Source organism: Triticum dicoccoides, chromosome 6A (assembly GCF_002162155.2).
Source record: "Triticum dicoccoides isolate Atlit2015 ecotype Zavitan chromosome 6A, WEW_v2.0, whole genome shotgun sequence".
Lineage (NCBI taxonomy): Eukaryota > Viridiplantae > Streptophyta > Magnoliopsida > Poales > Poaceae > Triticum > Triticum dicoccoides.
In genome coordinates, this window is record NC_041390.1 from 56,237,031 (window position 1) to 56,263,641 (window position 26,611).

Consider the following 26,611-nt stretch of genomic DNA (forward strand, 5'->3'; position numbering starts at 1 on the left):
CTGCAGTCCAGTACTCGCCTAAGTTTGAAAAATCCTACCGAGTGGAGAGCGACCCTCCCACTCGGGGGCTTAGCTGCAGTCCAGTACTCGCCTAAGTTTGAAAAATCCTACCGAGTGGAGAGCGACCGTCCCACTCGGGGGCTTAACTGCAGTCCAATACTCGCCTAAGTTTGAAAAATCCTATCAAGTGGAGAGCGACCCTCCCACTCGGGGGCTTAGCTGCAGTCCAGTACTCGCCTAAGTTTGAAAAATCCTATCGAGTGGAGAGCGACCCTCCCACTCGGGGGCTTAGCTGCAGTCTAGTACTCGCGTAAGTACGAAACACATCCCAATCCGCAAGGACGACGGGGTACAGGTCGACTGCCACCTTCTCCTTGGGAGCTTCGCCACAAATACAACGTGCGCTTCATCCCAATCCACAAGGACGACGAGGTGCGGGTCGATTGCCACCTTCTCCTTGGGAGCTTCGCCACAAATACAACGTGCGCTCCATCCCGACCCGCAAGGACGACGAGGTGCAGGTCGACTGCTACCTTCTCCTTCGGAGCTGCGCCACAAATACAAAAGTTGTCTTGAATGAAGAACGAGTTCCAGTCGACGGAGAATTCATGAAGATATTCAATGATAAACCAAGTTCAGATAAATCCTAAAGGTTCCAGACCACAGATCGAAGTGCTTGGGCATTCAGCCCGAAAGAGTTTAACAGTTACAAAAACCACTCGGCATTCCGAGGCAAATTTAAAGCGTATCCAAGTTTCATAAGATTGTTCACTCGGCCGGAGGAGGGCTGGCAGGCTCCACGAACGAGTCCAGATCGATCCCATCAGCGATCCGAGTAGCGGCAGCAATGAAAGTCTCCATGAAGGACTGGAAGTCATGCTTTTTGGTGTTAGCGACTTTGATCGCAGCCATCTTGTCTTCACGAGCCTCCTTGCAATGGACTCGCACCAGGGACAGCGCCACATCAGCACCACACCGGGCGGAGTATTTCTTCCATTCTTGCACTCAGCCAGGGATCTCGTTCAGTCGAGTCATTAGAGATTCCAGATCATTCTGAAGCGTCGCCCCCGGCCAAAGCGTCGAGTCGATTCGAGAGACAACCTCCTTCAGGCGTGCGAGGTAGCTTGTGGCGCTGGCGATACGGGACTCTAGTCGGAGCACGTTCATCGCAGTTTCATCGCAGACCGAGGAAGCGATAAGGTCCAGACCCGTCTCGACCCTTCCAGTTTCTTCATCAAAGTCTTGACAAAGTTCTGCAGCCAAAAGTCAGTTCAATCAACCGAGCAAAATCCGATGGCAAGCATCAACACAGTCAGATTAAAAGAAATACCTCCCAGCACAAGATAAAGCTTCTTGGCAAGGACCCTCAGATAAGCTTCTGTGTCGTTCCTCTTGCGGATCGCAGACTCCAACTTTTCGTTCAGGGCGACCTTATCCTTCTTTAGGCTGGTCACTTCGCGGTTAGCTTCATTAAGACAAGATGTCAGTCTAGTCACCTCTCCTTCAAGCATTCCGACTGAAGCAAGCTTCTCGTCCGCGAGAACGGTTTTGTCTTGGGCTGCTTTTTGCGCGACAGTGAGGTCCGAGTCCTTCTTGTCCAGAGCCAACTTCATTTTCTCTGCAAAAGAAATAATCGAATCAAAAAAGAGACCAAAGAGATATATTGAAGTTCAGTCGGCAATCAGTTACCTTCCATACCAGCGGCCTCGTCTTGAGCTTTTTTTAGATTTTGCTGAGCCAATTCCAGGTCAAGGTTTAGCTGGATCTGTTGTTTCTCCAAGTCAGCAAAGCGAGCTCCAAGATCACAAGATTTCTGCAATCAGGGAGGGGAAGTTATTTTACAGCGAAAAACGACAAAGACAATAAATACTAAGACTATGGTCGACTGCCCGCAGTCCACCATAGTCTCGGGGACTACACCCAATGGGTGCACTTTGCATGCCCCCACTGGTTCGGTTTACACTCGACACGGCCAGACCAGATCGAGCGAAAGAATCAAAATACAAAGACTACAGTCGACTGCCAGCAGTCCACCGTAGTCTCGGGGACTACACCCAGTGGGTGCACTCAGCGTGCCCCCACTAGTCCAAAAATTCAATCGACACACCCAGTGGGTGTACAGATGCAAAGATTTTCGGAAAGAGAGTCTTCAGATAGCATATCCTAACAGAACAAGCGGTGACCAACTGACCTGAACATTGCTTTGGAGAGCCGAGCTGGCGTCATAGGCGGCCTGACTGGCGTCCCGCACCGCCTTCATCTTCTCCATCATAACACCCGCCTGGCGTATGGCTTCCTTGGCAGCATTCACTTCATCCTCTGGGACATGATGGATCGCAAAAACTGAAGGTGGGTCGGCAGGAGCTTGAGCAGTCGACGAAGAAGGCAGGGCACTCGACAAATGGTACGGCGAAGGTAACAGAACCCCGATTGGCATCACCAGCGTCCTGAACGACTGGTTCCACCATCGGCGTCGACTGTGGCACCTTGCTTGCAGGAGCTTTCCTATTTTTCCTCGTCAAAGGCCTCTCAGGCTCTTCATCATCATCATCGGGGAGGTCAATAATGTTAGGAGCTGTTCAAAGATCAATCGCCAAAATCACATCACCCAATGGTACACATTGCAGTTGAGTCGACCAAATAAAGACAGAATGACAGAAATCATACCCAGATTGGAAGTGACTACATCCTCCATTACCTCATCCTCATCTCTGTAAGCTGAGGTCTCGGAAGTAGCAGCGCTGCCAGTTCCAAAGTTCGTCTGGTTAAATCAAGAAAAAATAAACAGCACGGAGCGTCGAGTGAACACAAAGGGAGACACTCACGCAGACGCGACGGGGATGTCAATCTTAATCTTCGGCAACGCCTTCCGAGGCTTCTGCTCTGCAACTTTGAGATGCTTTGACACTTTTTCAGTTGGGATTGGTGAAGATGTCCGAGGACGCTTTGAAGACTGACCAGTCTAGGCAATCGCCTTTTCACGGGCGCTCGGTCGTTCTTGGTCAAGCTTGGATCGCCTCTCCCTGCGAGGAGGCGACTCGACTTCTTCTTTGTTACTTGAGTCATCGCTTTCTTCGTCCTCTTCTCCGTCAGAATGCCATTCGCCACTGTCGCCACTGCTTGCCTCTCCTTCCGGGTCTTGCTCTTGCTCTCCGTTGGGCACTGAGTACATTTCGATAAGGGCCTGAAAGAAAGCAGGAAGAATAAAGTCAGTCGACGCAGTATAGACAGTTGCGCGAGTGAATTCAGATTATAATCAAAAGCTCAGAATCGGACCTTTTCTGGTTCATAGGACTTGTTTTATGGAGGAACTCTCCTGGCTCCCCTGGGGTTGTCCTTGTTTCCGATGATGCCCGACAGCCACCCCTCCAGTGTGTCGTCGTCGACCTCCTTCGGGTGAATCTGAGTGGTGTCGTCAAGACCTGAATACATCCACATCGGATGGTCTCGAGCTTGAAGAGGCTGGATGCGCCGCTGAAGGAAAACCTCCAAGAGATCCATACCAGTGACCCCGTCGCGGATAAGCTGGACCACTCATTCGACCAGCACCCTAACTTGCGCCTTCTCCTCCGGGATCACCTTCAAAGAGGAGGGTTTCCTCACTCGGTCCATGGTAAAAGGAGGGAGGCCAGTCGACTGCCCTAGCGTCGGCTGGTCTTTGCAGTAAAACCAGGTCGACTGCCATCCGCGGACCGAGTCGGGAAGAATCATGGCCGGAAAGGAACTTTTCCCTCTCATCTGAACACCAAGACCCCCACACATCTGAATCACTTGTGTTCTCTCATCACTCGGATTGGCCTTTTTTCACCGTCTGAGAACGACAGGTGAAAATGTGCTTGAAAAGACCCCAGTGAGGCCGACAACCCAAGAAATTCTCGCACAAAGACACGAAAGCAGCGAGATACACGATTGTGTTGGGAGTGAAGTGGTGGAGTTGTGCCCCAAAGAAATTCAGAAATCCCCGAAAGAAAGGGTGAGGAGGCAAGGAAAAACCACGGTCGACGTGGGTGGCAAGGAGAACACGCTCACCCTCCCGAGGTTGCGGCTCAGATTCCTTCCCCGAAAGCTGCCGATCCATGGGGGATCAGTCCTCCGTCGGCTAGGTCGTCGAGATCTTCTTGGCGGATCGTCGAGCGGATCCAGTCGCCCTGGATCCAGCCCTTCGGCAGGCCGGCTCGTGAGGAAGATCCACCCCGACTGGTCGCCTTCCCCTTCTCCTTTGCTGTCGCCTTCTTCGCCCGCTCTAGAGCCGCCGTCTTCTCCTTCCCCATCGTCGCCGGCAAGACACGTACGGATCGGCGGCGCTGGGGCGAGAACGAGCGCGACGAAGAAGCCTGAAGAGGAGGAGAGGAAATGAGAACGCACTATTCAAGAAACCCCGGTCTGACGCCTTATATGAGGTTACTTCCGAGTGGCTGACTGGTAGGCCCGGACGATCCTGTCAAATCCCGCAACAGTCGCGTGCGCGATACGTGGCGAAAAAGGTGGCGCAGAGATCGAGGCGGCTCCGCCCTATCCCATCCGATTACTGTGGCCTCCCCCATCCCGCGCCCTTCCCAAAATTCGAATCCCACGAAATCCGCGGGCAGCAGAACAACTTGTCAGACGGAAGATCTCCTCCACACCGTCACTCGGAGCTTTTCAAGTAAAGAAACTCACTCGACAAAAACTAAGAATGGATCAAGGCGACTGAAAAGGAAGTTGCTGTCGTCACTCAGGTTCATTGATCCGAAACAAGATATGCTCATGGCATGAAAAATGAGTCGAAGAAGTTCTCAACTCCTTCCCCACTCAAACCTCGATCCATTCAGGGGCTAATGATGAAGCTATGTACCTAGGGTAGGGTCATGGACCTGTCCTAATTGCCCTACCCAAGGACATCTCTAGAAGAAATCACCTTTCAATCGACTTGGAGGTGTTCCACTCGATAGACTCGAAGACACTCGACCAAGAAGCAATCACTCGACCAAGATCCAACCACTCAACGGCCAGGAGACCTGAAGTCACTCCGCACGCTAATGGTCGGTCATTAAGTAGCTTTTATGGTCATCATAGCACTTTATTAGGGGCGTTACCAGTAACGCCCGACCTTAATGTACTTAAAACCCTGCATAACTGAGGGTCGGAGGGGTCTGGCGAACTCTATATAAGCCACCCCCTCCTTAGTGTAAAGGGTTCGCACCCCTGTGATTCATACACACATAATCCAGTCGACCGCCTCCGGGCTCCGAGACGTAGGGCTATTACTTCCTTCGAGAAGGGCCTGAACTCGTAAACCTCGTGTGCTTACAACTACTCCATAGCTAAGATCTTGCCTCTCCATACCTACCCCCCTACATTACTGTCAGACTTAGAACCACGACACGTAGTACTTTGTTTCGATGACTAATAGATTTTTGCAATAAGTATGTGAGTTCTTTATGACTAATGTTGAGTTCATGAATTATACACACTCTCACCCTTCCATCATTGCTCAGCTTTTGTGAGTTGCTTGATGGCAAGTTGTAGGCCGAGGTACTTGCACGAGAATTCAACCAGCACACATTGCAATAGATCCTCCACTCTCAAACGATCCTCTTACTCCCCTCTGATCAAAATTGTAGAAGATTTTCTGTAATTCACACGCAAAGCCCGACGCCTCGCCAAAAACTTCGAGAGCACACTTGATGAAGCAAAGATCTAGCATGGCCGGACGAATGAACATGGCAACATTGTCTGTGCAGATAGATAAACGTTGTTTAGCTCTGATTCTTGCATATGACTTTAGCACACCCTCTTTCATGGTCCTGCTTGTAATCACCGTGAGTGCATCCATAGCTATCACAAATAGCAGCAATTAGATGGGATCTCTCTGGCGTAAGCCACATGTATGCACAATTCTCATGTCAGGAACACCATTTACTATGCTCTTGGTGCTAGTGTATTGTAGGAGATAGTCACCCATCTAAGCCATGAGTTTCCAAAGCCTTTCGCGCAGAGAACTTCAAACATGAGTTTTTCCTTGCATGAGTTTTTCTGGCCACCTATCGCACCAAAAGGAAGTTGTCGTGAAGATTGCACCCTTGGATAAACACAGATTGATTCACGACAACAATTTCCTTCATGCGCCATTGCACCCTATTTATTAGTATCTGCGGAAACAACTTAGAAAAGCTATAAAGTAAGCTTATTGGGCGAAAGTCACCAACCTCCTCCACATCAATTTTCTTCGGAATTAGGACAATGTGCACTCGTGATTAAACTTGGCGAAGCCTCTGACATCCTTTCATTACAACTTAAGCAATGTTGTCATGGTGTCAACTACTCTCTCTGTCTCAAAAGATAGGATCATTTGACACTTTCAGCAAAGGAATATGAAGCAATTTCCTTCATAGTTAAGTTTGAAGTTCAATTTTCTGTTTAAAATTCCGACTACACACAATTTTCTATTACTTCCTTTATTCCATATTACTTGTCACTTTTATCTTACACCGAAATATGGCTAGATACATATTTAAACAATAAGTAGACACATCTTTTTGAGCGACAAATAATATAGATCGAAGGAGTACAATATTTTTGTAAATCAACATTATTTTATGACAAATTTTACTGGTGAAGTCTCTAGTACTAGAGAACCGACAAAGTCTCTGGTACTCCCTCCATTCCGAATTACTTGTCGCAAGTATGGATGTATCTAGATATATTTTAGTTCTAGATACATCTATTTCTGCGGGAAACAGAGGGGTAGTAGAGAAAAGAGTACACCGACAGGCAAAGATTTGTTTTCAGCGACAAGTAAAAAGACTTGGCTCTAGTTAAGTGCTTACAGGTGGGTCCCATTGGTTCTCAGACGCTAGGCGTGCTGACCGGCGGCGACGGCGGAATACGGGAGGGGCGACGGCGTTGAGGCCCTCTCGAGCTGCGGCGGAGGCACGTCTCACCCTGCGTCGGCGAGGACAGCAGACACCGGTGAGGGGAGGGTGGTGGAACTGTGGCGGCGTGGCGCGGATGCGCGGTGGAGATTCTCCTTTCGTCTTCCTCCGCGCCAGGACAGCACCAAGCGGCTAGGGCCGTCCTCGCCCGCGTCTGGGCGGCACGTCTCGCCATGTCGGTTTCGACCAGTTCGCGCCGCTTGATGGTGAGCATCGTGGCGGCGAGCGGCGTCGGAGGCCATAAAGCAAGCTAGCCTCCTAACTCTGTTTTCGTTGTTTCTAATCCCAGGTTCAGGCGCAGGCTGCATCAGGCGGTGAGCGGCGGCGGCGGCGGCGGCGGCGGCGTCCTCTCCTGTTGCGAGATTCAGGCCAGGTGGAGGCTATGAGCCGCCGCATGGTCCGACGCGTCTTGGAGCGGAACATCGAGGAGCGGTACCGCGCGGAGCACATTGGCACCGAGGACGCACTCCACCTGTTCGACGAATTGCTCCAGGTTGCCGGGCCCTCCTCGACCCGCGCCATCAACTGCCTCCTCTACGTCGTCGGCCTTGACTGCCCTGCTCTCGGCGTCTCCCTCTTCAACCGGGTCGCAAGAGCCAAGGTGCCCCCACACAATGTCACCTACAGCATCCTCGTCGGTTGCTGCTGCGACGCAGGCCGGTTAGACCTCGGTTTCACCGCCATCGGCAACATCATTAAGCTGGGTTTTGCGGCTGAAGCCATGTTCAGTTTCAGCCACCTACTCAGGGGCGTCTGCGCGGAGAACAAGACCAGCTATGCAATGGACATCGCACTCCGGCGAATGCCCGAGTTTAACTGCACACCGAATGTTTTCTCCTATAGCATTCTTCTCAAAGGTCTCTGTGTTGAGAAGAGAAGTCAAGAGGCTCTTGAGCTTATTCACATGATGGTTGATGCTGGAGGTAGCTGCCAGCCTAATGTGGTGTCCTATAGCACTGTAGTTGATGGCCTGTTGAAAGAGGGTGAGGTGAACAAAGCTTACAGCCTACTTTCTGAAATGCTACATCAGGGGATTTCACCGAATGTTGTGACGTATAGCTCAATCATCTCTGGCATGTGCAAGGTTCAAGCAATGGATAAGGCCGAGGAGGTCCTTCAACAGATGTTTGATACAGGTATTCTGCCAAATATTACTACATATAATAGTCTGATACACGGATATTATTCATCAGGACAGTGCGAAGAGGTGGCTCGTTTTTTCAAGAAAATGTCTAGGAATGGTGTTCAGCTAGATATTGCAACTTACACCATACAGATGGATTATCTTTGCAAGAGTAGAAGATTTGCGGAAGCTAGAACTATTTTTGATTCTATGGCCGGTAAGGACCAAAAACCGAATGTTACTAGCTACAGTATTCTGCTTCATGTGTATGCTATGGAACAGTCATTCCATGATATGCATTGTCTCATTGAATTGATGGTAGAAAATGGTATTGCACCAAATCATTCTGTGTACAACATACTGATAGTTGCATATGCTAAGGGGAAAATGTTTGATGAGGTAATGCATATAGTTACAAAAATGCGGCAGCAAGGATTGAACCCAAATGCTGCGAGCTATGGAACAGTAATAAACTTACTTTGCAGTATTGGCCGAATGGATGATGCTATGTTGCAATTCAATCAAATGATAACTGAAGAATTAGCTCCTGATATCATAGTTTTCAACACTCTTATAAGTGGTTTTTGTTCTTGTGGAAAATGGGAGAAGGTTCATGAACTACTTGCTGAAATGTTGAATCGTGGCATCTATCCCGACAACGTGTTCTTCAACACAATTATGGATCACCTTTGCAAAAATGGAAGGGTTATGGAATCCCAAGATCTCGCTGACCTGATGATACACATGGGTTTGAAGCCTGACGTGCATACTTATAACACACTGATGGGTGGATACTTTTTCATTGGTAAGATGGATGAAGTGAGGAAGTTACTTGACCATATGGTCTCAATTGGCATGGAACCAGATGTTGTCACCTATAACACACTGATTGATGGTTACTTTAAGAATGGAATGATAGATGATGCGTTAGCTATTTTCAGTGAAATGCTGGACAAAAAAGTTAAGCCTTGTGTTATCACTTATAACAGTGCTGCATGGATTATTTCATACTGGAAGGACTGTTGCTGCAAATGAACTCTATCTCAGGATGATTGACAGCGGAATATGTGTGGATATTGTGACCTACAACATAATTCTCAGTGGTCTGTGTAGAAATAACTGTGTGGATGAAGCACTAAGAATGTTTCAAAACCTGTGTTCAACAAATTATCAACTTGAGATCAGGACTTATAATATTATGATTAGTGCGTTGCTTAAAGTTGGCAGGAAGGAAGAAGCCACAGGTTTGTTGGATGGAATCTCGGCCAAAGGATTTGTGCCCGATGCTGTTACGTATAGATTAATGATACAAAGCTTTTAGAAGAAGGATCTCTGCAAGAATGGTTTGCTGCCGACTCCCGTATGTTAAATGCCATCGTTAGAATGTTACTTCAAAAAGAGGAGGTGCCCAGTGGGGAAATTGATGAGAGGAGCTTCACCCTTGAAGCTTCCGCAGCTGGCTTGTTGACTGCACTTACTTCAGGGGGAAATGTCAGCAGTATCAGAGATTTCTCCTAAAAATATTATTCTTTTCTGGAATAGGGAACTGGTTGAAACCTTTTCTAGTGATTTTAGCTAATCGAGGGCAGAACATTTCTTTGCAGGTTTGCTTTCCCAACCTTTTCCTTTTGTAATGTAATGAATGTCATGTTGGTCACTTCTCTTAGTAGTAAGTCCAGGAGAAACTTTGACTAGTAGTAAACGCCTGACTGGTACCATTTTGATGATCGACTATCTGTGTTTCATCTATATGGCTGACTACTACTTCTTCCATGGAGCTGCACAGTTCGCCTCAATTAAGTACAGTTTTTATTAGTTTTGTCAGTCTTGAATATAGATACAGATTGTTGTGCCTGTTCACTCACTGAAGTTGTTAGCAGTAAGCTGACTTCTGTATCTATATTCCATATATCTTTTACATTCAAATGGATACATGTGGTCCTCGAAGAATCAGTGTTCCATCACCACTTAGAATTTTAATCATAATGAAAATTGACGTGATAAATATGTTAAGACATGATGTATTATAACATATATTCTGAAATGTAGACCATATATCAGCATTACTTCTTTAATTTGGCACTTTTTCAAGTGGGTAGTTATGCTTATGTTCTTCGTATGATTCTGTCCTGTAGTCTGAACTCCATTATTGTTCATTATTCAAAATACCTCAATATAATAATTCACTAGGAGAATTGTAACCACATGAAAAACAATGACAGCTAGCTTTTTTGCAGATGTCATTCTTTAGCCTAAATGACATAATGTGTAAGCATGTCTAAATCCAGTGACTAACTTATCTTCACATCAGTATTCACTGAGTCATTTGATAAGTTATCATTTTTTCTGTTTTATGAAATGAATAAAGATCATATAAAATTTCTTTTCTTAGTGGGTACCTGAAAGATATGTAAACAAGGCTGGCTCTTTCCCTTTAATAAATACTCCCTCCATAAAGAAATATAAGAGTATTTAGATAACTAAAGTAGTGATCTAAACGCTCTTATATTTCTTTACAGAGGGAGTAAGTATCAAATCTGTACTGCTGCATTTTCTTCGTTCAAGCTTTGAGTGGTTTGTCTGATTACAATATTTTGAAAAAAAATTAGATCTGTCTGATTGAATTATTGTCCAGCAGTACATCGAGAATAATTTGAGATTCCAGTAATACTCATTTTATTGTGATTTTGCTCATGTTATTTACAGACCAGTTTTACAGCGAATGCATTTGTTCTTTGTCAGCAGTATATTTGGTTTGTCGTCTCATGTAGCTAGACTGCCAAGTGCCAACAAATCTAGTTGCTACTGCTACTGAAACAACGCACAGTTTTTTTCTTCTCCCCAATCAGACTCTGACTACGAGTTCTTCAAATTCCAAACCTTTCTTTTTGCCATGTCATTGCATATTTGTTGGCTACATATATTTCCTGAACGAAAGGAAAATTTGAGCTTTATTTCCTTGGTAGTCCTGCTAGTTGCTCTTAACATGGATGTGATAAATAGGCACTGAGAAGGAATTTCTCATAGGTTTCATAAGTTCTAATGGGCTTCTCCCTAAACTGAGTTCTTTTGAGGCTTCTAGCAGCTTACTGTGGAAATTAGCTTACTGGCCCTAAGTACCGTACAGTACTACTTGCTTTTACAAATAAGTTCTACATTAGCTTGTGAAGTCCCTTTTGTGATCATGTTCGCTTATGTGCTGTGCTGATGTATTGAGCTGACATGTTACCGGTTGCAGCCAAGGATGCGCTTCGTGAAGGTGCAAATAAGCTTCTGAATCAAGTTATGACGGTGATGAATGCTCAGACTACAGGTGCAAGAGATGCTGATGTATTAGGCAGACATGCAGTCAGGTACAGATAAGCTGATGTACTGAGCTGACATGTTGCCAGTTGCAGCCAAGGATGCGCTTCTTGAAGGTGCAAATAAGCTTCTGAATCAAGTTATGACGGTGATGAATGTTCAGACTACAGGTGCAAGAGATGCTGATGTATTAGTCAGACATGCAGTCAGGTACAGATAAGCATGCTCTGTGTGAAAGGGGCTCACAAACTTCTGAATGAAGGAGCGATGGTGATGAGTTCTGAGACTGCAGACTACAGGTGCGATGCTATCGCTCTGGGGATATGCGGTACGTGCCTCAGACTTGCTGGTACATGGCCTTCGTCCATTGCGGTTCAGTTTTAGCTTGCTGTGTGGTCTCTGTTACTTTGCAGCTTGCATTAAAACTCCTAGCATTTAGAGATAATCTTACTATTATAGTTATAGCTGTGCTAATAAGTTTTCATCCCATAGCCACCGTTCGAAACAAATGGTGTGCGGTGGGTTTCCTGCTGATGCTATTAATGGGAAGGGAATTGATTCAGAAAAAGAAAATACTTTTGAATGATTGATTCAGAAATAGGAGTTTATATCATTTCACTGAATAATTGTGGCATCCTGAGTGACATATGAACCACTAGTTGTCCAGTGAGAAAGAAACTATACATTGTTTAAGCTACAGCCTCTTGTTGGTGATGTTCCTGAATCCTGATTCTTGGATCGTTCACTCTACTGATACTGAAGAATCCGGAGAGTGGCACTGAAAATGATTGAAACGTACCATTAGAATTCAGAAGAATTCAGGAGTGATCACGAGTAATGCATGATAAGTTAAAACTAAACTGTCTAAACTGTTTCTAACCGATAAGAGCTTATAAGCTGTTTGGTTTGAGAAACTGTTCATAAAGGAGTGTTTCCTTGATTTCTAGCTTGTCAACAACGAGCAAAAGAGGATGAAAAAATAATAAGAAATATGAAGGAAAAATAACGGCCACTTGGTAATTAATACAACACTTGAAAGAAAAAATTTGGGCAGGCAACAAAGGAGAGCTATCAATGTAGGGAGTGATATAAAATGTTAGGGAAGAAAGAATTAGCTACTATGTACCTGAATGAAGAGGCCTATTTTAGCTAGTAGATGTTGAAGTCCAGAGCAGGGCGGCTGGGGTGTGTGCTGACTGCTCTCTCCAGGGCCGCCCTTGTGGCTTCAAGAGTGCAATCTCCATCAAATGACTTACATTCACATACGACGGTCGTGAGACTGCTGGGGAGGTTCTCGATTCCGAAATCAAAAGGACCACTACCAGTTAGACCACCGGTACTGAAGAGATATTCATTCGTTGCTGGGGTGAAATCAATCCTGAGCTTTTCTAGCTTGGGCATGGATCCTGCTTCAAACATCATCTTTATCCCCAACCCAGGGTACATGCCGTAAGTGAAATCCCTCAACATTGGGAATCCCATTTCACCACTAACAATGAGCTTCCCTTCAGACATTTCTTTTCCTACTAGGCTCAGAGTGAGCAGAGCAGGTAAGCCTCCGAGGATGCAGAGATCTTCATACCTGACTCTCTCCAGGTCAAACCGTAATTGCTGAAGGTTGACGAGGGAACCCATCCAATCCGGAACCCGTGGAAAGGTTGACCGCCAGGTCGTAAGTTTTTGGAGGCCAACCGGAGTGGGGCACCATTCTTCCATCAATAAGCTGTAATCACAGTTCCAGATAGTTAAAGAACGAAGATTGTGTGTGCCTAGTTCATAGAGAGAAGATGCAATAGCTTTCATGCACTCCTTTGTATCTTCAGTGTCCTCTTGATCATTGGTAAGATCGATATTCAGCTTCCACAGATTCTGTAGCTTGCCAAAATCTTGAAGAAATTGAATTGGCTGCTTAAAGGCTCTGACTTGTTTCAACGTCTCTAGTGCTTGCATCTTCCCAATTCCTCCTTCCGGAAATTTAACAAACTCGCCGATTAATAGATGAACCAATTTTTCTAGATTAACTATAGATGATGGTAACTTGGATACCCCTGTGGCTGTTAGGTCCAACATCTCTAAGCAAGATAGATGTCCTATTTCTTCTGGGAGCTCACATACTCTTGTCCAAGAGAGGTTCAGGTACCTCAGCTGGAATAACCTCCCAATATTTGCAAGATGGTCGTCTCCCAAGTTACTGAAACCTCCAAAGTCCACAACACGCAAATGCTTGAACTCATCTAGAGAAGGGATTGTCCACAGTAATCCAAATACTTTAAGTGATCGGGCATGAGACAATACCAAGTTAATCCCTGGAAAAGAATAGCCTTCTTCTGTAGCTTGAAGAGAGAATCGACGAACTTTCATTTGTGTCTGATCAATAGTTGGACATGGAACACCAACGACAGTAACAAAGTTATCTTCGACAGACTTGGATATGATGTAGTCCATAACTGTGTCATGAACTTGACAGCTTTTAACCTTACCATACTGGTCTATCTTCACAGGCTGGATCAAACTCCTATTCAGGAGCTCATTAAAACACCTCTCTCCTAACTCATGTGCTGCATTTATTTGTTCTCCATGAAAGAATCCTTCAGCAGTCCATTTCCATATCAGGTCATTCATCTTAATAGTTGTTCCTTTTGGGAACATACCGAGGTATAAGAGACAGGTTTTTAGACGAGGATGAAGATCAAAATAACAAAGTGACAAAATCTTCATCATCCTTTCAACAGTATCACTTGTTTCAAGTGCACACCCAATTGAATCTGCCATGTGATTCCATAGATGCTCTGTTCTTTCTGTGTTAGCCAACAAACCAGATGTAGCTAAGATTGCCAAAGGTAAGTCATCACATTTTTCCAATATTTTATCAGAAACTTCTTCAAGGTGTGGATGGCAGTCGTCATCAGAGTTGAATAATCTTTGGTGAAATAGCGGTCTTGAATGTACCATACCAAGAGGTCTTATATGGTAAATATGCCCATTGAACCATGACCGGCATAATTCGGCGATATCTTCACACGGGCTAGTGGTGATTATTATGCCACAGCTTGTCATGGGGAATGCATGCTTAATGACATCCCATGTTTCTTTCTGGCATATACCGTCAAGGACAATTAAGTATCTGCACACGGATTTGTGAGTGATATTAGTGTGGCTTTAACATAATGACAAATCACCGAAAGGAAAATAAAGAAAACATTGTTCTTCTTGACAAGGGTAGGAGTATAAAAAGAAAATAAGAAACCTGACGTGGGTGATTAAATGGTACTGAAGATGGTATTAATGCCTCCATTTTTCGAGAAGCTATCATTTGGGACATTTGCAAGGTCTCTAAAATACAATTCTGACCACCACTCCACCCATTCGAAATTAAATTTGGGTCGTGTTTTGATTTGTTTTAGGAACATAGTACCCCTTGATCAACAATTACTCTATTAACACATAGACATTGATATTATTGGCAGGCCGCCTATCCCTTGTCAAGCTACCAGCTAGTTTTATATATTGTCTAGTTGTACATAAAATTTATCTGTATTGCTAATGGACCATACAATTAAACTGTTGGAGTCCTCCCACTGGACGGAAAAACCCATATATTCCCACGGGAATTGTGGTGCTGAACAAGCAGGCAGGCTTTTCCTTGAAATGAAATAAAGATCTAACTTTATTCCAGTAGTGGTTTCCGCAAATGAAGAGTAAACTTCACAGAACCAAAACAACTACGCTGTCTAACACAAACTTACAACTTTTTTGAAATATTTTTTCATACACAAGCCATGCTCCTGATTCATCATTCCTGTTTGAAATCTGTACACGTCATTTCTTCCTAGTTGACTGACTGACATTCACTTGGAATACATTATAGATTTACAGTATGATTTTTACATATGTAGTAATCTTGATCATGCGATATATGTCATAATGGGAAAATTGATAAATAGTGGAACGGGCGCTCTTTGCGCATGTTGATTCTTACGCACGTCACATGGTCCCTCCATTCTATTTTACTTAATATTTTTAGCATGAACAAAATACAAAAAGTTAACCATTAAATTTTCTAACAACATGCTAAATTAATTTTCTTAGTTTCAGAATTACTTTGATGACAACTTTACATGCATATCCCCTTTTCATGTGACATATGACATATCCAAATAACTTGCATTGTCAACAAGAGGACAACGAGTAGAAAGGAGTAGAGACAATACCTTTTGTCTAGTAGCGATTCATTGATATCGGTAATCAGTTGTTGCACGCTCGCTTCTTTTTTTAATTCACCGGTAAGTTCAAGGAGAAGTGCTGTCAAGGTACTTGTCATGTCTGGATTTGGCGACATTGATATAAAAGGCCAGTAGTCAAAATCTTTTACTCTGAGCTCTTCATACACCTTGTTCGCAAGAGCTGTTCCTCCGGCTCCAACAATGGCGACCAGCTTGGGTTGTTTTCGTGTTTTCAACTCACATGGGGCCTCCCCTTCTGCCTGTGGCGACTCACACTCGTCTTCTTTAGCAGGCGCTGGCTCACATACATCCTCCTCTTCCACCTTCAGCGACTCACACTCTTCTTCTTCCTCTTCCACCTTGGGCGACTCACAGTCGTCTTCTTCTACTTCTTCCACCTGCAGAGACTCACATAAGTCCTTGTCAGTGAGCGGTGACTCACATCCATCCTCCTCTTCAACCAATGGCAACTCAGATACGTCCTCGTCTTCAGCCAGCGGGGACCCACACCCGCCCTCCTCTTCAGCCAGCAATGACTCATGTCCACAATCCACTTCAGCCAGCAGCGGCTCACAGTCAGCCTCATCTTGAGTGAGCAACTTAATCACCTCAGCTTTGGGCCCATCTTGCTTCGTCAAGAGCTCAAACATGGCAATAGCTGCAGGGTCAACAGTTGCATGGACATTGTTGGAGAATGTCCCACGGGTCCCATACCTTCCATTTCTGTTGCTCACCCTGTTGATCTGTTCCTTGAAACCATCGCCGGTCCGACGACGGGCCTTCATCTTCCCCAGCAAATCCTTCATCTTCTCCATGAACAGGTCGTGGTCCGGCTTCACATCCTCGTCGTGGATCGTTCGCATGAAGTCGTCGATGGAGTCTTCCATGTCATAGGAGAGCTCCCGCGCCTCGTTCATCCACGCCTTGTCCTGCGCATGAGGGTCCTCCTCCCCCGACATGTCCAGCAGAGCCGCGTCCATGGCGGAGAGCTCGTAGGCGAGGGATTTGATCTCCTCGCCGCGCGCCATCTCGAGGCGCTTGTACTCGTCGCCCATCAGCGTGGCCAGCTTCCCTATGACGGGTTTGAGGGCTCCCGTCACCGCGCTCACCGGAGCGGCCTCCATCTCCATTGCTGGGACAAATTGCGGGCGTGGGCGCGCGCGTGTGTTGTGTATGGATGCGGAAGCAGTGTAGGCTGAGTAGATGACCCTTCCCTGCGCCTTTATAGAATTTCTTATCACCCCATGTTCATCGCATCCCCTCTTTGCTTTGACTGGCATAAGTATGCTCCTTCCAAGCACCATCATGTGTGTGCCTACCTGCTGGTAGTACTCCCACTTGCTCTATCCAATTAATTAAGTCCAACTGGCCTCGTGCCACTGGCTGAGTGGATGCATGCATGCTTCCCAAGCCTGTCGTTACCTCCACAGCTAGCACACAGAGCTTGACCTTTTCTGTCGATATACATGCATGCTCCTGAACAAGTTGTAGCGTGCGTTTGTACTACGTAGAAATTAAATATAAATCCTTATCATCATGTATGCATGTGGAAAAGGAAGAGGCAAAGATGCTTTGGGCTTTTCCTGCTGATGACTGCTCCTGCTCGTGTTAGGTAGGGATTTGTTTTCCTATCTTAGTTTACACGTACCTGCATACTACTTGATTCAGAATGTCTATATTTTTTTGAGAATTATAAAGTCTATTTCATTTACGCCCATTGATTCTAGTAAAAATATATGATCATTTTTCGACAGGCCGAGGAGGTACATAGGTGTATACAAAGAGGTGATCCTGAGTTTCTCCTTCTGAGGCGTTGCATAGCGAGCAGTTCAGATCCTCCTCGTCCTCAACCCTTATCATGAACAGAAGAAGCCAGATTATTTGCTGTTCGCAACTAACATAAGAAAAAGAACCTGCATATGCAATACAAGCAAGTTTGAAAAGCCAAGCTGTCTTGACCCATACTACACCGCCACACAACTTGGGCATTTTCCATTGGTATTTGCTCTCGAACAAGTTGTGTAATTATTGACTAGCGAGTGTATATAAACTGTTTTATGTGTGCTTGAGAAGGGCTTGTGCAAGATGTTCAGGTTATTGTGAAGATGAAAAAACCTTCTACCAGATGACAAGGTCTTTGTAGTTTTTGAATTCTTGGGTGGCTTCCATGAAACATCATCTTTTGTTGAGGTATGCGGTGTTTCACATATTTCTGCTGCTGTAGTTTCTTAAGAGATATACATAGACCAATTTCATCCGATAAAACAGGTGCTTGCCTTGTAAAGGACAGTGGCATTTGACAGTTGTTGTTTGGAGACTTCATATGATATTCGGTACACCCTTAGATGGAGAGAAACACATGTTGTATGGAGTGCATCCAACATATCTGAAAGCTTAGCAACAACTTATAGGAAAGCTTAACAAAAAACTTACCTGCAGTATGGAGTGCATCCAACATAAAATAGATAGCATGCAAATTTTGATACTTGAGTGTTAGGTATCTGATCCATTCAGTATCTTCCAACAGGTAGCCTTGGTGATTCCAACATGTAGTAATCAGCTTATGCTTCTTATTGTGCAGCTGACTTTTTTGCTTTTTCTTGTTAGTGCCTTGACGGCTGTTTAGTTTTGAAGGTGCATGGCAATGGTATTACTGAAGGGGTGATTAGAGTTAATAGTCGGGGCCTTGAGAGAGATAATACTTGCATGCGACGAGAAGGTCAATATCTTTTTTTTTCGAGCCAATAGAAGGTTAATATCTAGTACGAGGGTTTGTAAATTTGTAAACTTTTCCGTTATTAGATGATCCTATGCACACATCTCATCTCATCAAAGGTCCATTCAACATGCATGGGAAAATATTTTTCATTATATTATGCCGCTTATATTCAAAATATTTTTTGACTACACAATTATCAAATACTCTATATATTGTTCAACTATTCATGTTTCATACAATCAAATCACTCGAAATATATTGCAATCAATTCCAGCAGCAACGTGAACTCACGCAGGGTCTAACTGCTACTCCCACCGTCTCACAGTATAAAGTCAGTGTAGTACATCGGACGTCCGCCATGCTTCTCATCGGATGGCCTACCTGATAGAAGCCAAAAAATCAGTAGTATGATGCCTAGTGATGTCCTTGTGCTGCAAAATCCATTTTTTTAGCATCAGTACAGACGCAAGCGCTCATGTACGCGCGCATACACTCATCCATATGAACGCACACACGCACACCCTACTCCCACTAAAAGCGCATCGCCAGAAATCCTGAAATAAATCCAGGAATAATGCGAGCACCAGGATTTGAACCCTAATGGGTTGGGGATACCACTGTCCACCTAACCAACTCAACCACAGGTTGATTCGCTGCTGCAAAATCCATGGAGTAAACAACTTTTAGATCTAGAAAGCCAAGGAACAACAAGAATAATCAGTAGGGTTGTAAGAAAAACTCGAGGCTCGTGAGCCGCTTGAGATCGACTCGTATTTTAACTCGACTCGAGATCAACTCGAAAAGAAATAAGCTGAGTATGAGCACTTTATATAGCTTGATCGAGAAACGAGTTGATCTTGAGTCAGTATTGGCTCGCTCGATTTTAGCTCATCAGCTCGATATCATAAAAGTATATTAAATAATTCTCATGTCTATTACAAAGAATGAGGATCATCCATTGTCATATATGTTCTGTACGTCTTTTTTTTTTCTTCATTTCACTTTAACTAGCAAACATGGAAATTGAGAGTGGAGAAAATTTAGCCTCAATATGACACGTGGCCAACCGTGTGTTCCGTGTCTTGTTATATTGGCCAAAGTTTGAGAGCAAACACATCTTAGTTCTTCTATCCATGATCTCTTTTTATTAAACCAGGTGATTTCCCCGCGCATTGCTGCGGGATTTTAAAAATTAATTTTGGATACATTCTATATGCATGAATGAAATGATCTAAATTGAAAGCTGTTATTTTCAAAAGTAATTATATGTGAACAAAAAATATGCATGTACGTTGGACTATTGGAGATGGAACAATTAAATTGGGGTATGCATGTGCTACAAAAATAGTTCTAGTTGATGATGACTTGGCACATTTGGTGATGTGGAGGGCTGCATGTTAAGAGAATTAGACTTAGTGGGGATCAACTATTTATGTATTATAGATACTAGTCTTCCGTTGAGAAAGAATACGTCAAAATATATAGTGATTTCTTTTTGTTGTGGCCATCTTACTTTAAAATTTGCCTCAAAATAATTTTAAAAACCATCTTATTTAGCTCGAAACTAACTCGAGATCGATTCGAGATCGTTACGAGCTGAGCACGAGCCACTTTATATAGCTCGACCTTGAGCTTGTACATTTTGAGCTCGCTCGAATTTTAGTATGAGTTGAGCTGAGCCTAGACCAACTCGCTCAAACTCGACTCGTTTGCAGCCCATAATAATCAGTTGCCGATTTTTTTTTCTTGTTAGAAAGAAGGCCTAGGTCCGGGGTTAAACTGATGACACTCTGGTAAACAAGAAATACGAAAGAAACACGGTACAAGGTACATGCTGTTGAAGGAGCAGCTTACAAGACATGAAACAAACCAAGCAATCTAAAAATACAAAAGAAATGCCATTTGATCGTCGAGGTCCTCAACCACCAAGCGAAACACCAATGACACAGAGGTAGATGATGAATACAAAGCGAGCATTGCGCAGGACGGAGATCACGCCATCGTCTACCACAATATGACCGGATCAAGCCGAGATGACATCCGTATCCACCGTAGAAAAGAGCCCATCTGCCCTCTCGCACTGGATCGGAGGGCGCCGCACCATCGGCCGGTAGAGTCACTCACCCCTGAGCTTGAACACCACCACCGCCCACGGAGACCACTTAATTGGGATGGCGTAAGCTACCAGAGTGGCACCTCGGAAGGAGCCAACTCAGCCCAGATCCGGCGACCAAAGGCTGCCACGAACTGAATCTGGAAGCAGAGCACTTGGCACGACAACAGCAACATGCAGATCATACACAAGAGAAGGCTGGGACTACCCACAATGGGAATAATATACATGGTAAACATCACACTTATTTAGGCAAAAATAAATGATGTGACATGTAATTAATAAAGAAAGAGAGACATGTGGTAACATAACTAGTTATTGTAACATCACACATATTAATCTACAACCTAATAAATGAAGTGATGCAAGACACAATACATATGTTACTACCCACTGCAAAGGTAGTAACATAGACTAATAACATATGCATGTTACTACTCTAAGTTACTCCCCACTGTGACTAGTCTAAAACGCTCTTACGCCGGCCATCACTTGCTGACCACTCGCCGCCCTTGCGGCCGAAAGGAGAAGACAACACCAGCGCATGCCACCCATCGCCCGAGGTCGCCGCCTCAGATCCAGGAAAAACCACCCTCTCCTGTTGCCCACCTGCAACTGGCCACAATTGCGCAGCCAGCCACCCCGTCCGCCGCACCAGCGCAACACCACTTGAGCTTGCACCCAAAGCCCACCGCCGGCCAAGGAGCACGCAGCTCCGGCCTCTATGTAAAGATCTGAGGATGACTTCGGCTAGGAATTGAATTCAATGGGAAATAGAGTAGAAAAGTACAGATTAGGTGTGGTTTACTTTGATGCATGGGCGGAAAACTTGTACTACGACATCAAACCGAGACGAACTGGTACGCCACCAAATGACGACTGCCACCACCGTTTATGCTTCGAGCCAACACAGATAACCTCCTTCTCTGATGAACAACCTTGGCAAGAAATAAAATATACGTACGCTTGATTGCAGCGATCATGAATTTTGAGCGTCTACTTTTCTAGATCGATGCAACTATGCATGCATTGTGCTTTGAAAGCAAATCGTCCAGGTAAACGATTCCAGCCGGGAGACCGCTACGTCTCCCGCCGGTCGCACGCTGCCTGTTCGATCATGGCCCATCGCGTGTCTCACAAACGCCTCGCACATGACGTCCTCTGCCTCTTTTTCTTCTCTTCGCACCGCTCCACCGCATGTCCATTCGCAGGCCTTATCTCTTCGCGTCACATATCCCCTTTCTCCTCTTCGCTACTGCTGGCCAGTGCTAGGGGCAATCGCCGAGACGCCGACACGGGAAAGAGAGCTCGCCGTCGTCGACGTGGCACGACAACCTACTACTGTAATCAACTCCCTCCCTCGGGCGCCTCAAACCGCTATGCTTGGTCGTCATGCCCATGCCCGCCCATGGGAAGCTGGTTCACTATGATGACCATGGTAATTGTTAGGCAATAAGCCACGGCTCGGGACGGGACAGGCGCGGTGCGTGTACGTGCGTGCGGTGGCCGCGTCGGGTCCGACCGTGGTGGGCTCGGGCGAGAGTGTGTGCGTGCAGTCTCGTGTGTTAGTGCAAGTTTGTTAGATCCATGCATGCATGGGTTTGTTAGCCCGCATGACCAGGCTGGGTGGCCGTTGAGGAGAGCTGCACTAGCGGCGGACGTAGTGCGCGTAGTTAGCGCGGCCGGCCGAGCATGCAGGTCGTGCACGCGCGAGTAGGAGGGGTGGGCGGTGCCCTGTGTGAGTGTGCCGGGGACTTAAATACCTCTGTACTGCTGTATGTTGTAATCTGAGCCGTGTGTAGCCATGTAGCCACTGTAAGGAAGAAAATGATTGAGATGTTCGTGCGCCCGTGGCGGCGTTCGTGCGCCGGCCGGAAAATCTTGTGTCCGTGTTCTTCTTCTTCCACCTCCGTTCGAGTGAGAGGAGAGGTATCTAGAGGGCTGCGGTTCCAACAGTAATTACAATGACGACTACCGGAGATGCTACGGCTGGCGACGATTAGTGCTATAACCGCTGCCCCCGCATGCTACAAACAGTGGCAACCACGATGATCGCGAGCTACGACGGCAGACCAGGGCGAACCCGCATGACACCGGTGCTAGAAGCGACCACCGCGAGTGTTGGAACCGGCTACCGCAGATTCTTGGACCATGCGCTGCAACTACGGGACCGTATGTAGGTGAAGTTGCATGGCGTCAATGTGCTGCACATGCTGCGACCGGCATGAGACGGAGCTGCAACCAGTGTGGCAATTGCTACGGCCGATGCCATTTTTTGCTGGAACCAGAGAAAGCAGGGGTTGCGATCGGCGCACAGCAGAGCTGCAATAAGCAACACTAAATGCTGTGACGAGCGCCTTTTTTGCTTGAACTACAGAAATCACAGGCTGCGACCAGCGGGTGGAGAAGCTGCAACATGCACTACAAAATGCTTCTACCAGGATAGGAAAGCTATAACTGGCTTATGAAAAAGCTTCACGTGGAGACGGCGAAGCTGGGGCGGCCACCCCGTAACCACAAAAAACTGCAACCGGCAAATGAAAAACTACAAAAACCGGCTTCTGAAAAAGCTTCAACTGGAGACGGCTGATTAATTGCGATGCTGGAACTCCACCCGGCGATGTTGCAACCTGCAGGGAGTGGAGCACAGCGAGCTGCAAGGCGATGCGATGGCTGTGGCGAGTGGCGACCGGCGGCCTCTACTATGAGCGGCCGTGACCCCACGGCCGCTAGATGACAGGTGAAACGAAATATTGGAGGAGTCCGTGTGGGAGAGGTGGATGGATGCACGTACTCCATCCAACGGCTACAAATCACTTGGACAGAGATCGGATGAACATCCATCAGCATGGCGTGAAATCTCTCTTCCGTTGATGCCCAAAGATAGTAGAACTCGGAGTACGGCTCCCAAAACCTTTCAAAAGACCGCGATCCCCGCCGACCGACCCAATCGTGAAGAGAAAGAAAAGGCAGCGAGCTCGGCGTGCTCGCTACTGCGGCGTCGATGGGCGACCACTACCAGACGCTGGGGCTCGGCCGCGACGCCAGCAAGGCCGACATCAAGAACGCCTTCTTCCGCCTCGCCCACCGCCACCACCCCGACCACCACACCCACGCCAACGCCGCCGCCCGCGCCGAGGCCGCGCTCCGCTTCCGCCAGGTCAAGGACGCCTACGACGTGCTCCACGACGACCGCCGCCGCGCCGAGTACGACTCCTGGTTCCGCTCCTCCTCGCGTTCGAGTGGCTACGAGCGCCGTCACGGACACGGACACGGCGGGAACTCTTCCTCGTCGTGGTCTGCGAACGACCACAGGCACCGTCGCGGACACGGCGGCGCCACCTCGTCGGGTTCGAGGGCTCCGCCTCGGCCGAGAGGCCGCTCTAGACTCGACAACGTGATATTCTGGTAAGCGACCTGCGTTCTTTGGGTCTATATATATAATATATAGAGACTGGATTTTCTACTCCCGGGTGCACCTACACCGGCATGAACAGTACACTTGAAAAAAATACAAAACAAAATTGAAAAAATCTGAAATTTTGGGGCATCAAACTAGATCAAAAGTTTTCGCTTCTTGCAAAATTTCGTGACCAAATAACATTTGAGGAGTCCTCAGCAAAAGTAACAAAATTTGTGTTCAAAGTTTTGTTCACTTTTCAGGAGTGATTTTGTTTTTTTGCTGAGGGCTCCTCAAATGTTATTTGGTCACGGAATTTTGCAGAAAGCTAGAACTTTTGATTTAGTTTGATGTCAAAAAAATTCGGATTTTTTCGACTTTGTTTCATCTTTTTTTCAAGTGTATTATTCATGCGGGTGCACCTACAACCGGGAGCTGCCACACCTTTTTCCTATATAATCGCGTGCGTGGTGAGAGATCCGGCAAGATCAGACGAGTTCTCTGTAATTTTCATGCCCTAGCACTGATTCAGTGCCTGAATGCTGACGACTCACCATGATAACTATGTACATGTATGTACCGCAGCGCATTTGTAGGTCTATCAGTGCTCGGAGAAATTGGAGAAAGGTGGAAGAAAGATCCGGAAAAGATGGAACGAGATTTGGAAATGATGAGGACAGCCTTCCTGAAGACGAAGCAACAGTGGGAAAATCTGAAGCGAGAATGGGAAAAGAGGAACCCCTGGGTAAGTGCATGCATCATACATAGGCCGGCCGGGGGTCAGAATCAGATACCTTTGCCTCCTTTTTGCAAGGTGCTATCAGTACAAGCACAGGTAATGTTGTGTCGTTGTGATGAACTAATCGTGTGCGTTGCGCTGCGTATTGTGCAGAAATCATGGAGGGAGTCGAGAGAGAAGGACAAAGAGATGAACTAGTGGACGGACATATTCAGATCTTCACTTCAGGCATACAACTAGAACAGTTCAGATTTCAAAGTCCCTACACGTCAAGAGGACGACTTGGCATGTCTTTTGGTGTGGCGGCGTTTATGTTAGAGAAGTATACTTTTCGTCCCTCAATTCCTCGCGAAGTCTAGATTTAGTCCCTCAACTCTAAAACCGGACAACTTGCACCCCAAACTCTTGAAACCGGACAAGTTCAGTCCATTGTCTGCGCAAACCCGGTATCAGCATAGTTTTGACCGGTCTTCGTCCTTGTGGCAGTATTTCTCTCTCCTATCTTCTTCCTTCTCATATTGGCTTATTGAGGTATTTCATCGAACACATGCACTGTGTCCCACAAGGCCACGGAGGATGCATGCAAGCTACGCGCGCGGTGGCGCTACCTCGTGCTCGTCCTCGACTTCCTCTTCTCCACTGCCTGGGAGCACGTGGAACCCAGTGCAGGGGCGGCGACGAGGAGAAGCTCAAGAGTGTAAGACAATAAGTTTTGGGGAACCAGCACAACCCTCTAGGGGTGGCTTATCTCATTATATATAATGGTTGTGTTACAATATGTACCATATACGTACATAGGTACAGAAGCTATACATAGTCTAACACCCTCCCTCAATCTTAGCCACTTTCTAAAGAACTGAGAAGGGTAAGATTGCGCCTACAAGCCTCAAACTGTGGCAGCGGTAAAGGCTTAGTGAAGATGTCTGCAAGTTGATCCTTAGATGAGATAAACTTGATCTGGAGTTGCTTCTGTGATACACGTTCCCGTACAAAGTGATAGTCAACTTCAATGTGTTTCATTCGGGCATGAAATACTGGATTTGCAGAAAGGTATGTAGCACCGATGTTATCACACCAAAGAATAGGAGGCTGTGGTTGAGACAAACCCAACTCCTGAAGCAAAGACTGCACCCAAATAATCTCTGCAGTAGCATTAGCCACAGCCTTGTACTCAGCTTCAGTACTGCTACGTGACACAGTAGCCTGTTTCCGAGCACTCCAGGCGATCAAATTAGAGCCAAAGAATACTGCATAACCCCCCGTGGATCGCCTGTCATCTGGGCTACCAGCCCAATCTGCATCAGAGAAGGCCGAAAGGACCCTAGAGGAAGTCGGCCGAATATGCATACCAAATGTCAGGGTGAACTGAACATAACGAAGAATGCGTTTAACAACAGCCCAATGAGCATCTCTGGGAGCCTGAAGATACTGAAAAACCCTGTTAACAGCATAAGAGATATCTGGTCTCGTGATCGTCAAGTACTGAAGTCCACCAACGATGCTCCTGTACTCTGTGGCATCCGCAGGAGACAAAAGCTCACCATCAACAGCTGTTATCTTGTCGGTAGACGACATGGGTGTGGTGGTCGGTTTGCACTTCAGCATGCCAGCTCTCTGTAACAACTCCAAGGAGTACTTCTTCTGCGTAAGGACAAGGCCAGTAGCACGAGAAGTGACCTCAACTTCAAGAAAGTAGTGAAGCTTCCCAAGATCTTTGACCGCAAAATCAGCACCAAGAGAGCAGACAAGAGCATCAGCAGCATACTGAGAAGAGCTGACAAGGATAATATCATCGACATATACCAAAAGATACATAGTGACTTCTGGCTTCTGTAGAAGAAATAACGAAGTGTCAGCAGTAGACGGCACAAACCCATGAGCACGAAGGGCAGAGGCAAGGCGGGCATGCCAGGCATGAGGAGCTTGCTTCAAACCATATAGTGCTTTGGAAAGACGACAGATATAGTCAGGACGATCAGGATCAGAGAAACCAGGCGGCTGTTTCATATAAACCTCTTCCTCCAAAAATCCATGTAGAAAAGCATTCTGCACATCAAGTTGACGAAGTGACCAACCA

At 46.2% G+C, this 26,611-nt stretch overlaps 2 protein-coding genes across 5 annotated transcripts; one reads left to right on the forward strand and one right to left on the reverse strand.

Annotated features, from left to right (window-relative positions):
• Positions 1 to 5,953: 5,953 nt before the first annotated feature.
• On the reverse strand, positions 5,954 to 16,693 carry LOC119314801 (disease resistance protein RGA5-like). Of its 3 annotated transcripts, XR_005152462.1 has the most exons (4): positions 15,552 to 16,693; positions 12,467 to 14,464; positions 12,025 to 12,118; positions 5,954 to 6,023 (listed from the first exon to the last, which is right to left on the reverse strand). XR_005152462.1 is itself a non-coding variant. In XM_037589484.1 (3 exons), exons 1-3 carry the CDS (start codon positions 16,691 to 16,693, stop codon positions 12,030 to 12,032), a joined length of 3,099 nt encoding a protein of 1,032 aa, XP_037445381.1. In that variant the 3' UTR covers positions 11,903 to 12,029. The 3 variants fall into 3 exon arrangements, 2 of the variants coding, with proteins under 2 accessions (XP_037445381.1, XP_037445379.1); XM_037589484.1 differs by lacking the exon at positions 5,954 to 6,023 and having other exon boundaries at positions 11,903 to 12,118; positions 12,597 to 14,464; XM_037589482.1 differs by lacking the exon at positions 5,954 to 6,023 and having other exon boundaries at positions 11,903 to 12,118.
• LOC119314802 (protein Rf1, mitochondrial-like) lies at positions 6,767 to 17,770 on the forward strand. Of its 2 annotated transcripts, XM_037589486.1 has the most exons (5): positions 6,767 to 7,120; positions 7,204 to 9,641; positions 11,276 to 11,390; positions 11,551 to 11,668; positions 17,318 to 17,770. In XM_037589486.1, the coding sequence occupies exons 1-2, from the start codon at positions 7,088 to 7,090 to the stop codon at positions 9,070 to 9,072; spliced, it is 1,902 nt and encodes a 633-aa protein (XP_037445383.1). In that variant the 5' UTR covers positions 6,767 to 7,087; the 3' UTR covers positions 9,073 to 9,641; positions 11,276 to 11,390; positions 11,551 to 11,668; positions 17,318 to 17,770. The 2 variants fall into 2 exon arrangements, with proteins under 2 accessions (XP_037445383.1, XP_037445382.1); XM_037589485.1 differs by having other exon boundaries at positions 11,276 to 11,668.
• Positions 17,771 to 26,611: the final 8,841 nt, after the last annotated feature.